This window comes from Schistosoma haematobium, chromosome 6 (genome assembly GCF_000699445.3).
Source record: "Schistosoma haematobium chromosome 6, whole genome shotgun sequence".
Classification (NCBI taxonomy): Eukaryota; Metazoa; Platyhelminthes; class Trematoda; order Strigeidida; family Schistosomatidae; genus Schistosoma; species Schistosoma haematobium.
In genome coordinates, this window is record NC_067201.1 from 21,651,463 (window position 1) to 21,664,638 (window position 13,176).

Sequence of the window (13,176 nt, forward strand, 5' to 3'; positions counted from 1 at the left end):
AAAGAATCTTATTCTATTATTTTTGGTGTCTTCAACTTATTTCCGAGTCGCTGCATGGTTGACATTAGAAGCCCATCATTAATAATTGATGTTTATCAATTTTGGTCTGTGCGGCACAATAGTCAAAGTGTTACAGGATTGAAGCAGGATATATATACAGAAACCAGAGCTATTTTTATGAGAAAAAATGGCCAACCATGGGGAATTCTGGCATGATTTAAGAACTTAGAAAGTTCAACGAACTATCGGTGTTCACATAGATTATAAACTTACCTTTTAATAGTGTTATCTTTAGAAATTGGGTTTCAATCCAGTTAACCGTATGGTAATTTCCAAATAAGAATGGGAACTAATTCGAACTCGATAGTACGGTTACTTAAATATACAATGTTTACTGTTATCCTCAAAACCAAGAAACTCAAGAATAACACAAGGGTTCAGGAAAAGCTTGATATTCAACAAAGTCAGAGAAGTTATAGATGGAACGACTCTGTTCACACATTAATATGTAAAGACTCAGGAACACAACAAAACTGTCAAATTAGGAGGGATAACAATCAGTCAGATATCAGGAAGGTGTGGTTCAATGATGACACTTCCGGATCCCAGCCACTAATTAGGCAAGAGGTTCGAACCCGACTTATCACCTGCCACTGTTTGGCTAATCGGGTAGCATCACTAGCTCTTACTTAAAGTGTGACTCAAAGTCAAGCGCATGAATCTATCCAGGAATGAGCTAACAACAATCCTTTGTGGGACTAACAAAAGAATAACACATTCAATTATTTAAAACTACAGAAAAGAAACGATAATTGGAAATTTTATCTTTTTTGGTTATTCATTATTGGATTTTTCAATAGTTTCATTACAGCAAAAAGAATCTGGTAGTACAGACTCTGAATAACTTACACGCCACTTATTAATTGGATAAGAGATAGTCGATTGGTGATTACATAATACACATGACAGACGAATACGTCGTTTCCTCACCCTTATTTTGCCCGACAATTGTAATGGAACTAAGCATTTAGTACATAATGATCGACGTATAGCAAACGATAATCGTGTCTGCGATTTTCTACCAAGAATTTTTAGATTTTGTGAGGTTATACGGCATAGCAATGCTGTAAATGCTTCATTTTGCAATGTTGGTTTTAAGTCTATGAATAAAGACATTTGTTGATATAATAAATTCATATGATGATGAACAGGTGAAAAATGTGTGACATCATTAGTAGAGTGTTTTTGCTTTGTCATCGTTCAAGTGAACAACTATAAAACGTATTTGATAATGACAGCTGTCGATGTTCTGGTTAGTGACGCGTTATCTACAAATTAATCAACAGAAGAACCAGTATAATCTAGATCTAATCAAGTAAAATTACTCAAAACGTTTATGAATCAGAATATTTATATACAGATAACAGTTGTGTATAGGACTAGCTTTATTTCTGTAAGTCGACCCAGGCCATTTTTGGTTTGTTTATCTGCATGAAATAAGCTACTCGATGACTACAATATTTCATAAACAGATCATATACGCTGAACTTTGCCTTAGGACGCTAATTGATAACAAGGGAAAAATTCGTTAATCAGAATTCCAATCTTTTGCCCCGAGTTTGCTATTCCGACTATAGACAAGCTTCTTGTTAGTCCTGAGCAACCATACGTTTTGACCGGCACAATTAACATTGAGCTAACGTTATTTATACTCTTGTAATTAACTTGTCCCAATGACTTTCTTAACCACTAGAATTGTGTCCGAAAAGAATTATGCAACCTAGCTTTTCTTATTATTATATCTTAATCGCTCGACCCAACAGAACTTATCTCAAACACTTGTTAGATTATACAGGCAAATTATCAGACCGCGAAGCATATCAAGCGAGAAGTCGTACTTTGGAAAGACAAACACACAAATGGGAGGGAGAGAAACAAACGATTTGTAATAAGTAAGCAATAACTATAGGATGTTAAAACGAAAAACAACAGCTAATAGATTTGCTTAAAGCTTATGATGAGGATATAGAAATGGAATAACAGTTATCCGATAAAACAGTGAAAATACAAAGCAATAATAATAACCCGAAAAATAGCTCCAAAATTCTAAATATTCGTTTCGTTATAATACTGGGTAATCGCTTTATACAAACCGGAAGGTATTTTTAGGCTATTGCGGTGTTAAAATCTCAAGAACACGATTGACACTTAAGAATTTTCAGAGTTCATGTTTTTGGATATCCACTTACTAGGGTGCTATGATTTTGGTGTACATACAACGTCTGACTGAGTGAGAATCCGGTCGTATTATCTTAGTAAACATCGATGAATAATATTTGGTGTACTAAAAGTAGAACTTTTATCAAAACACACTAGTCATATTTATAGGTGAAATATTTGACTCTAGAACACTAGAACTGGTGGTAAAACATTATAAGTATTAGAAACATTATCATGTTGTTGATCCAGACATCAAACAGATCATTCATTTGGCACGCACCCAAACGTCCTGGTACGGCCGGGGTGGGGAGAGTTAGCTCACCCTCTCGAAGTGCTCTCAAATGGCCACGCGTATACAACCACTGCCTTGTCGCGTCGGGGGTGTTGTTTACGAAATTGAAAGTACGAAAAGAGAATGTTCGGTGTTTAAACCGGATTGGAGGGTACGAAACATCTACCTAGGAGAGTTGGAAAATCATGATTTCAAACCAGTGGTGCACATGGGCTCCAGTATCCTGATGGAAAAAACGGCATATGAACCTATTAATGGTCACCGGCTACCACGGGACTGCATCTCCTAACGTTGCTCTACTGTTGTGTGGGTCAGACCTTTAGATCAAAGGCTGCGGGTGTGGCCGCCTAAGAAAGCCATCTGTTTCGGTTTGGGCACTCGGGCATTATCCCAGCCCACACACGAATCAAGTGACTTGTGTAGCACATATGCATTCGGTGCCCCTTTGTACCAATATTTATGTGTTCAAATAAATAAATAATAATTCATTTGGCACATAACATAAGCACAGTCACAGGTGTCTGTCTAATTAATCCATCATATAAGCTAAGGAATAACAGGAGATAAAGCGAACTCTCAACTTGGAGAAAATTAAGCAATTTTGAGAAATTCACATTAAAAAGTTTGAATCAAATGCAGGAAAATGCCCAGGTCTGTATTGTTGTTTAAAGTTTTCCTAGGTCTGTGACTTGTTAACGAAAATAAAACACTACATTTCCACTGATTTCGGAAAATGTGCAAAGAATTTACTCGAGAAATTTCTGGAGTTTCTTATCCCAAATCTTTATAATTACCGCCTAATTTTGTCATTATTTCCCACAGATACCATGTTTCTTTCACTATTTCCACCCCTACAAAAGCAAAATTATCTAGTGATTATTTATAAAATCTGTCTTTTAGAAGTGTCTTCAATATTTATCACTAGAAATCTGTACTACTTTGAAACAGAAGACTGATGTAATGTAATTTGCAAGATTCATTCGGTTAAACAAGAAACTCATGTATTTACAAATAAAAGTTTAAAGGGATGTCGGACAATAATTAATTCAAATTCGCTGTATCCCTGGTATTCCGAAACCATAAAACCGAATCAGGTAAATTGATGATATCCAGGAATTATCATTATATCTCAAAATGAGTGAGTTTAAAATGGAGCATGGTATATGTAACTAATCCACTCACAAGTCCCTCGGGTATGAAAAGCACACCAAGCGTAAGGTCGATCACCATAGAATCAAGCCAAGCACGGAGTGAGGTACTAAACATGAATTGTGTCATGAACAACAGCTAATATGTCTATGGACAACCACTAGACAATTGTGCTTTTATAAGGATGAGAACAATGGAAGAGAAATGATATCTATGCAAAATATTAACGAACTCAGACAACCCAAAAAGGGGACATAAAGGCGAAGAAAGAGGTAAATGCTTTGGTGGCGAAAGAGGAAATAATGCGGAAAACGCGCCAAAATGTCGCCTGTCCGGGGAAATAATGCGGATTTCCCCATTTTCGCTGTTTTCCCGACAAATTACCGAATTATCGCCGTAATATCCGCTGCATTGTCCCATTTTCGCCTAAATATCCGCTGAATTCTCGCATATTCGCCTAAATAACCTAAGAAATTTCGCATTTTCACCTAAATAACCGCTGAATTGTCTACTTTTCGCCTAGATTTCCGCGGAATTGCCTACTTCTCGCCCAAGTACACACATAACCCCCTATTTTCTATCCGTTGACAGAACCCCAAAGGTCTCCTATCTTCGCCTTTAATTTCAACAACAGACCAAAATATATCTGCAATGCAGTGGAAAAGCGGTACATTTTTGAAAATTTGTATTTAAAAGGAAAAGCGTATTATTGTACAACACTAGAGCCGAAGCTTAAGCATCGATTGTTTTGCATATCCAATGCAATTGCTAATTCATTGTTATTTGAAATTATCTGCAAAAGAAGGAATAGGTGATGTTTTATTTATAAGGAATGTGCATTTAACCAAAAGTTAGCTGACACTCAAACACACATTCTCAACACTTCAACAGTTTCCCATGCAAGTAAAAGAGTAAGCTGTTTGAAAAAATAATGTTTATTGAAATCTAGGTAGAACATCAAAACAATTGCACGGACTATTCCCTTAAGCCACGTTCGTTCGGCTATTGAGAATTGAGGTAGTCGTCCTGTGAATTCTGAATTAAAAAAATAAAGAAGTCACAACCATATCTCAATGACATGCTTTGGCACAGCCAAATACTTGAAGCTGAACTTACGGTTATGTTCGTTAGTATTGTTGACTGTAACCATAGAGCCGTAGGGAGGTTATCACTTTAAATTAGTATATACCTGGTCTTGTTTTCTTCTATTACGCTTTATCATCTTGTCTCGGATATCGTGAAAGTAACTTTGTGTCGCGATGTCATAGAGCTTACCAAGGTCTTTTCGTTGACAGAGGATGACAGAAAGCGATGAGTTAAGGCACCTGAAGTTTAAGTAATAGATATAGGTTACTTCGTATGCAGCCGTAAAACGTGCATTTCTGTAGTGCTCGTTTTGAAGAGGTGCCAAGTAACGTGAATTTACTGGCAACCTCCGGTGTCAACAGATGCGACAGAACAAAACGCATCGACGATTTTGGATCGTCACTTGATAACCTAGTGACCATTGCCATCTGCAATAGTAACAAATTATTAAATTCATGTTAATGACTTAAAAATCTGTCCCTGGTTTCTTTCTACGACAAACCAGTATCCAGCATCTGTAGTTCCTCTTCAGATGACAAAGGGAACTGCTGACTCGACAGTCCGCAATCGAATTGATGCGGTCTTTCGCGCTCATTAGACTTTGAAAGCAATTGCTTTACATTAATACTCAAATCCGAAATGGCTGTTGACATATTCTGCAACGTTTGACTGGATTCATTCATAGTTGACGAAATGTTTTGCACCATTGCATGCAACCTACCTAACCTGAAAAAGTCCACTTGATGATGCAGGTGACTTACTGGTCTGCTGAAGCACCATGGACACGCTTTGATGCCGATGTAGACGGGGATGTCTCTAATTGCGTCGAACATGTAAATAGTCATGAAACTTACTTAGCAATAGGCGAAACTAATTTGTCAAACAACCTGAATTTGGGATATTGAACATGACTATTGCCAACCTGCATTTCAGCAACATCCATGTCTACTGAATTGTAAAGATATTCTTGTTTACGCTTCATGGCAGCTCTAGGAAATGTTAGTAAGATTATTGTACATACCTCTTGTGCTTCTCAGTGTTATGTGGCAGAGTGTTTTCATCCGTTGAAGTGTTTTCCCGGTGAGATTGCAGTATTTGTATGGAAAGTAACAGATCTTTGGCAGACTGCAGAGAATCTATAGTGAATTATACTTTCTGTGTATGTAACTTACCTAATTCGTGAATACCTTTACATTTCACAAGTGACCAATTTTCATTCGGTTGGTCGCACTTCTGAAGGTGTATATCGACCAGCTCGTTCGGAAAAGCGCAAAGTTCCTTGCCTACTATCCACTCCTTGGATGCTATCATCAGTTGTTTTTTGCTGAGGACGTCAACAATGACGTACTTCTTGTTAGCGGGCTGAAAATAACATAAGACCTAATTAAATTATTTGTCGTCATTTATTAAACACTAGTGAAACAAAATGCATTTACAGCCAAGTATGCAGCAATGGGATTAGAACTAGATAATTCCTACAATTTATGGCCATACATTTACAATCTATGTCCTTAACCGAGATCCATGTGTGTTCATGGCTAACTACGGAGCACCTAAAGATTCCAATATCAGTAGATGGGAAAGGATCTTCAAAGTAATTGCGTGGGTCAGTGAAAGTCCTAAATTTTAGTAGTCCATCCTCCTTTATATCAGTGACTAAACCTGGCTGGCCGTTCACTACTACTACATTATCAGGCTGACATGAAGTTATTTTACTGTTGTTAAACATAATTACTTGTTTAGTGGAGACATCATTAGCGCCTATTGGTGCAGTAGTATTTGTTAAACCACTAATTTGAAGCCTATAGCTGAAGGACATTCTCTCAGCATAACGCTGTGCTGCTTGCTTAGCTACTGAAAACACACTACGCACGGAATCCTTAATTTGTCTCATATAAGACTCGAATGGAAAGGCTGAAAAACTATCTAAAGGTCCATGTGCACGATCGTCGTCAGGGAGGTGCTGTAACGAATGCACATTGTAAACTAAGTTTTCACACCCATAACACCATTCGTATTCATTCAGGAAGTTTAGTAAATCTATTTTGGCGGTTTCTGCAACACTTTTATGTAATTTTGCATGTCCCGAATTGCACATGAGTTAAAGTTCCGCAGTCTTCGGCGTGCTAAATCTATCCATAAATTAGCTAGTTTCTTGGTAACACTTAGTGGTTTAACAAATACTACTGCACCAATAGGCGCTAATGATGTCTCCACTAAACAAGTAATTATGTTTAACAACAGTAAAATAACTTCATGTCAGCCTGATAATGTAGTAGTAGTGAACGGCCAGCCAGGTTTAGTCACTGATATAAAGGAGGATGGACTACTAAAATTTAGGACTTTCACTGACCCACGCAATTACTTTGAAGATCCTTTCCCATCTACTGATATTGGAATCTTTAGGTGCTCCGTAGTTAGCCATGAACACACATGGATCTCGGTTAAGGACATAGATTGTAAATGTATGGCCATAAATTGTAGGAATTATCTAGTTCTAATCCCATTGCTGCATACTTGGCTGTAAATGCATTTTGTTTCACTAGTGTTTAATAAATGACGACAAATAATTTAATTAGGTCTTATGTTATTTTCAGCCCGCTAACAAGAAGTACGTCATTGTTGACGTCCTCAGCAAAAAACAACTGATGATAGCATCCAAGGAGTGGATAGTAGGCAAGGAACTTTGCGCTTTTCCGAACGAGCTGGTCGATATACACCTTCAGAAGTGCGACCAACCGAATGAAAATTGGTCACTTGTGAAATGTAAAGGTATTCACGAATTAGGTAAGTTACATACACAGAAAGTATAATTCACTATAGATTCTCTGCAGTCTGCCAAAGATCTGTTACTTTCCATACAAATACTGCAATCTCACCGGGAAAACACTTCAACGGATGAAAACACTCTGCCACATAACACTGAGAAGCACAAGAGGTATGTACAATAATCTTACTAACATTTCCTAGAGCTGCCATGAAGCGTAAACAAGAATATCTTTACAATTCAGTAGACATGGATGTTGCTGAAATGCAGGTTGGCAATAGTCATGTTCAATATCCCAAATTCAGGTTGTTTGACAAATTAGTTTCGCCTATTGCTAAGTAAGTTTCATGACTATTTACATGTTCGACGCAATTAGAGACATCCCCGTCTACATCGGCATCAAAGCGTGTCCATGGTGCTTCAGCAGACCAGTAAGTCACCTGCATCATCAAGTGGACTTTTTCAGGTTAGGTAGGTTGCATGCAATGGTGCAAAACATTTCGTCAACTATGAATGAATCCAGTCAAACGTTGCAGAATATGTCAACAGCCATTTCGGATTTGAGTATTAATGTAAAGCAATTGCTTTCAAAGTCTAATGAGCGCGAAAGACCGCATCAATTCGATTGCGGACTGTCGAGTCAGCAGTTCCCTTTGTCATCTGAAGAGGAACTACAGATGCTGGATACTGGTTTGTCGTAGAAAGAAACCAGGGACAGATTTTTAAGTCATTAACATGAATTTAATAATTTGTTACTATTGCAGATGGCAATGGTCACTAGGTTATCAAGTGACGATCCAAAATCGTCGATGCGTTTTGTTCTGTCGCATCTGTTGACACCGGAGGTTGCCAGTAAATTCACGTTACTTGGCACCTCTTCAAAACGAGCACTACAGAAATGCACGTTTTACGGCTGCATACGAAGTAACCTATATCTATTACTTAAACTTCAGGTGCCTTAACTCATCGCTTTCTGTCATCCTCTGTCAACGAAAAAGACCTTGGTAAGCTCTATGACATCGCGACACAAAGTTACTTTCACGATATCCGAGACAAGATGATAAAGCGTAATAGAAGAAAACAAGACCAGGTATATACTAATTTAAAGTGATAACCTCCCTACGGCTCTATGGTTACAGTCAACAATACTAACGAACATAACCGTAAGTTCAGCTTCAAGTATTTGGCTGTGCCAAAGCATGTCATTGAGATATGGTTGTGACTTCTTTATTTTTTAATTCAGAATTCACAGGACGACTACCTCAATTCTCAATAGCCGAACGAACGTGGCTTAAGGGAATAGTCCGTGCAATTGTTTTGATGTTCTACCTAGATTTCAATAAACATTATTTTTTCAAACAGCTTACTCTTTTACTTGCATGGGAAACTGTTGAAGTGTTGAGAATGTGTGTTTGAGTGTCAGCTAACTTTTGGTTAAATGCACATTCCTTATAAATAAAACATCACCTATTCCTTCTTTTGCAGATAATTTCAAATAACAATGAATTAGCAATTGCATTGGATATGCAAAACAATCGATGCTTAAGCTTCGGCTCTAGTGTTGTACAATAATACGCTTTTCCTTTTAAATACAAATTTTCAAAAATGTACCGCTTTTCCACTGCATTGCAGATATATTTTGGTCTGTTGTTGAAATTAAAGGCGAAGATAGGAGACCTTTGGGGTTCTGTCAACGGATAGAAAATAGGGGGTTATGTGTGTACTTGGGCGAGAAGTAGGCAATTCCGCGGAAATCTAGGCGAAAAGTAGACAATTCAGCGGTTATTTAGGCGAATATGCGAGGATTCAGCCGATATTTAGGTGAAAATGCGAAATTTCTTAGGTTATTTAGGCGAATATGCGAGAATTCAGCGGATATTTAGGCGAAAATGGGACAATGCAGCGGATATTACGGCGATAATTCGGTAATTTGTCGGGAAAACAGCGAAAATGGGGAAATCCGCATTATTTCCCGGACAGGCGACATTTTGGCGCGTTTTCCGCATTATTTCCCCTTTCGCCACCAAAGCATTTACCTCTTTCTTCGCCTTTATGTCCCCTTTTTGGGTTGTCTGGGTTGGATAAAGAATAAGAGTTAAGATTTTTATAGCGAACAGATAACACCTGTAGCGCGAGAATAGTTGTCGTCCATGCGGATGAATGAAGTCTGTGCTTAGATTTAGTTAGCTCACTTTACATGTGATTGGCTCGTCCATAAGTTACAGAACCCTAACGCCAGTCCAAAGAGAGCGCCTGGCAGCTCCAATTAATTAACGCGGCTTTCAAGTTTGTCTTCAGTTTCAGTGATAAGGATAGTAGTTTGGTGAACCTGAATTAATCCTGACAGATTGCCTTCCAGTGAAGGTCTAGCTTCTCCTTGAAAACATTCTTTGATGGGGTTAATACCACTTGTTCGGGTAAGGCGTTCCTGTCATTGACTACTCGGTGAGAAAAACGGGACCCCGTCCTAAGTTTATTAGATCGTGGTTTGTGAACCTTACTACGATGCGACAGGGGGAGAAGGTTCAGGTGTTTTAAACGCTCACCGTAAGGGAGTTTAAAAAGACCGTTCACTAATTTTGTTCCCACATACTGAACACTCGAGTGAGTTTGTTTCCCTTATCCGGCATGGGCTAGCTGCTTGGACACAGTACTCTAAATGTGGTCTTACAAAGGTGGGATATTAAATTTTAAACATTTGCTCGTCAAAGCATTTGATTGTTCGACGAATTGATCATAATACGCAAAAGCCTTTGACAACAGCTGCGTTGCAGTGCGTAGTTGTTTTCAAGTCATGACTTATTATTACTCCGTAGTCTTTATGTACTTGAACGCGTGGGAGATATGTACCATCAATAGTATAATGGTAACTATTACCGTGTACGATGTGCATGAGCATACACTTTCTAGAATTAACTTCTAAGCCGATCTAACTAATTCATCTAAGTTAGCTTGTAAATCAAAATGATCAGCCTCACTTGTTAGCGTTCTCCAGATTTTTACATCATCCGCAAATAACAATGTCAAGGACTTGAGCAACAGCGGTAATTCATTAACGTAGAAGAGGAAAGGTAGAGAGCCCAACATGGTGCCTTGAGGTATACTACTTTTGACTGGCTTCCATTCGGATAGAGTTCCATTGACCCTCACTCTCGGTCTGCGATCGCGTAAAAAGTTCCCAGAACGCGTAAAACACGTGCGAGCAGCCTAGAGTCCTGATTGGTCCTGCTTTCCTCCTAGCCCTGACAGTTAAGTCCAGAACACCAGTCTCAGCCTCTGCAAAATGAATCCTCATATTTCAAACATACTGAGTTTATATATCAATCAAACAGACCACAACGTACCATAAAATAGGAAACAACATTTGTGCAAGAATAGGCCAAATGTGGCTGTGTGAGAGGTAGTAATTAATAGACAGGGCACAACTCAGCAATGGTAAAAGCATAGTAATAGTTTATGAGTCAAAATAAAGCTTATAATAAAGGGAACATGAAGATGAATAGTCTAAATATTTAACAACTATACGATAAAAATATATGTATAATATTGGTCCATAAAACGATCCCAAAGTTACCATTCATTATGTTTCTCGGGACTCAACACCTATCCATTCCTGTACAGCACCTATTATTTAGAAGCTCAAGATATTCTGCATAATACCTAAGTGTGAAAGCTTGTCGAATGTTTTGCCAAAGTATGTGAATATCACGTCGACAGACAGATCGTTGTCTATGGCTGCTGTCCAATCCTCTCTCGCAATAAATAGGTTAGTCAAGCATGGAGGCTTGTTACGAAACACATGTGACCTAGTAACTTAACCCGCATTATCTTTTCAAGCAACTTAGCGACTATGCTGTTTAGACTGACAGGCCGTTAGTTGGACGCGATCTGTCTCTGACCATCCCTAAATATAGGACTGACTATAGCGTCTTTCCAGTCTCTAGGTGGTTGGGCGAGTGAAAGAGACATGTTCAAGGGCGTTGTGAGCTTCCTTGAAATAATGTTTGCAAAAGATGACAACAGTCGTAGATGTGACCTGTCAGGGTATGGTATCTTACAAGGTTTGAGACTAGCTATCAATGGGAGAACGGTTTCCTCGGTCACATGTACAGATCCTATGGCTGGTATCTCAGTGTGGTTGGGACAAGTACTTGTAACAATACACATGGAGTAGACTTCGCTGAAATAGTTTGAAAAAGTCTTGACTTTTGCCCGGTTTGATTCAGCCAGAAAATCTGAATTTTCGAGTAACAGCGACGGAGGAATACCATCACAACGTTTTGTTCACCGTTTAACACATGAAAACAATCGCTTCGGACAAGTACGGTTATCATATGCCAACTGTCGTTCATAAGTAGTGAGAGATTTAGATGTAGTCTTTTTACGTATACCCCGGATTGTTTTGTATTCACACTTAAACGATGCGTGTCCTGTCGACAAGAATAACTATCAGAAGCGGTCCCTGCGCTTCCACAGCTTCCGAGTTTCCTTATTGATCCGTGGACGGCAATGTGGTAGCTTACGTGTTGACCATAGGATAAACGGTGGTATTACAGACTCTCATGCAGCATTAAACTTATTCCACTCGTCTCCGATCCACCCATCCGCGTCGACCGACCAGTCAGTCGACGTAGCACAGTCTCTGATTGCCGAGATATTGGCTGACACGATATAGGGATAGGGTGGAGCAGGTACAAATTGTATACAATCTGTCCTAAACTTATTTTAAAGTACAACGTGATCACTATTCATCAGTGGGAGAAGGTCCTGGATGTCGATGACATCCTCACAGTGGCGTGTGAGGACAAGGTCCAACAGTGACGGGTCACCTTCCAAGTCAATATGTGTGGGTTTTGCGATACAATATACAAGTGTAGACTTAATAATAGTTGATAGAAGGCCGCTATCAAAACCCCCACCGTGAGCTGTCAGCTCCATCCGGTTGTCATGCGGTGCGTTGAAGTCTCCAATGACTAGACAACATTCTGCTTTACTCTAAGAACAGATGTGTCTTAGGTAGAGTCGTCAACAAGACAACACGGACTACAGTATATTCCTCCTACGGTCACTAACCCTTTTCTAGGCCTAATTTTACAACATGCTACCTCACATATACCACCAACGTGCGCCTCCGATATGATTGATTGTATACGAGATTGATCCGTGACGTATAACATTATGTCTCATTCCTTGTGACGTAAAACTCTATCACTTCCAAAATACAGATGTAACCTGCAATGATGGGAGAACTGTCTATATCTACGGTGAGCCAAGTTTCTGTGACAACAATTATATCGGACTTAGTTTATCCACCATCGAACTCAGCTCGGACGTTTTATTTTGAAGATTACCGATGTTCCTTTTACCCATACAGGCCTCAGAATATTTGGCTTCCAAGACTTGACTACCCGAAAACCCCTAATCGTAGGATTCGTTTAGCCATTTAACTTTCGAGTTTTAACTACTTAAGGTCATTTTTTCACTTAATTCGATTCTCAAGTGGTCAACCTGGTAGGATACGAATATTTGAACCACGAATTTCATGTGCGTTGTTCACTATTACGTCTCTTTCTTCAAACTTCCTGAGTATCAACTTCAAGATCCTTCTTGGTTGCGTCTAGCCTCCAACCCATTCACCGAGTCGTAATCCTTTCATGATATG

The 13,176-nt window shown here is 38.9% G+C and overlaps 1 protein-coding gene across 1 annotated transcript; it reads right to left on the reverse strand.

The window, feature by feature from the left end:
• Positions 1–812: 812 nt before the first annotated feature.
• On the reverse strand, positions 813–9,782 carry MS3_00008779 (uncharacterized protein). Its single transcript, XM_012941143.2, has 2 exons — positions 9,639–9,782; positions 813–1,328 (listed from the first exon to the last, which is right to left on the reverse strand). Exon 2 carries the CDS (start codon positions 1,255–1,257, stop codon positions 835–837), a length of 423 nt encoding a protein of 140 aa, XP_012796597.1. The 5' UTR covers positions 1,258–1,328; positions 9,639–9,782; the 3' UTR covers positions 813–834.
• Positions 9,783–13,176: the final 3,394 nt, after the last annotated feature.

Excerpts from the sequence above, each read along its gene's own strand:
- MS3_00008779 (XM_012941143.2), bottom strand. The coding sequence starts at position 1,257 with ATGACAAAGCAAAAACACTCTACTAATGATGTCACACATTTTTCACCT.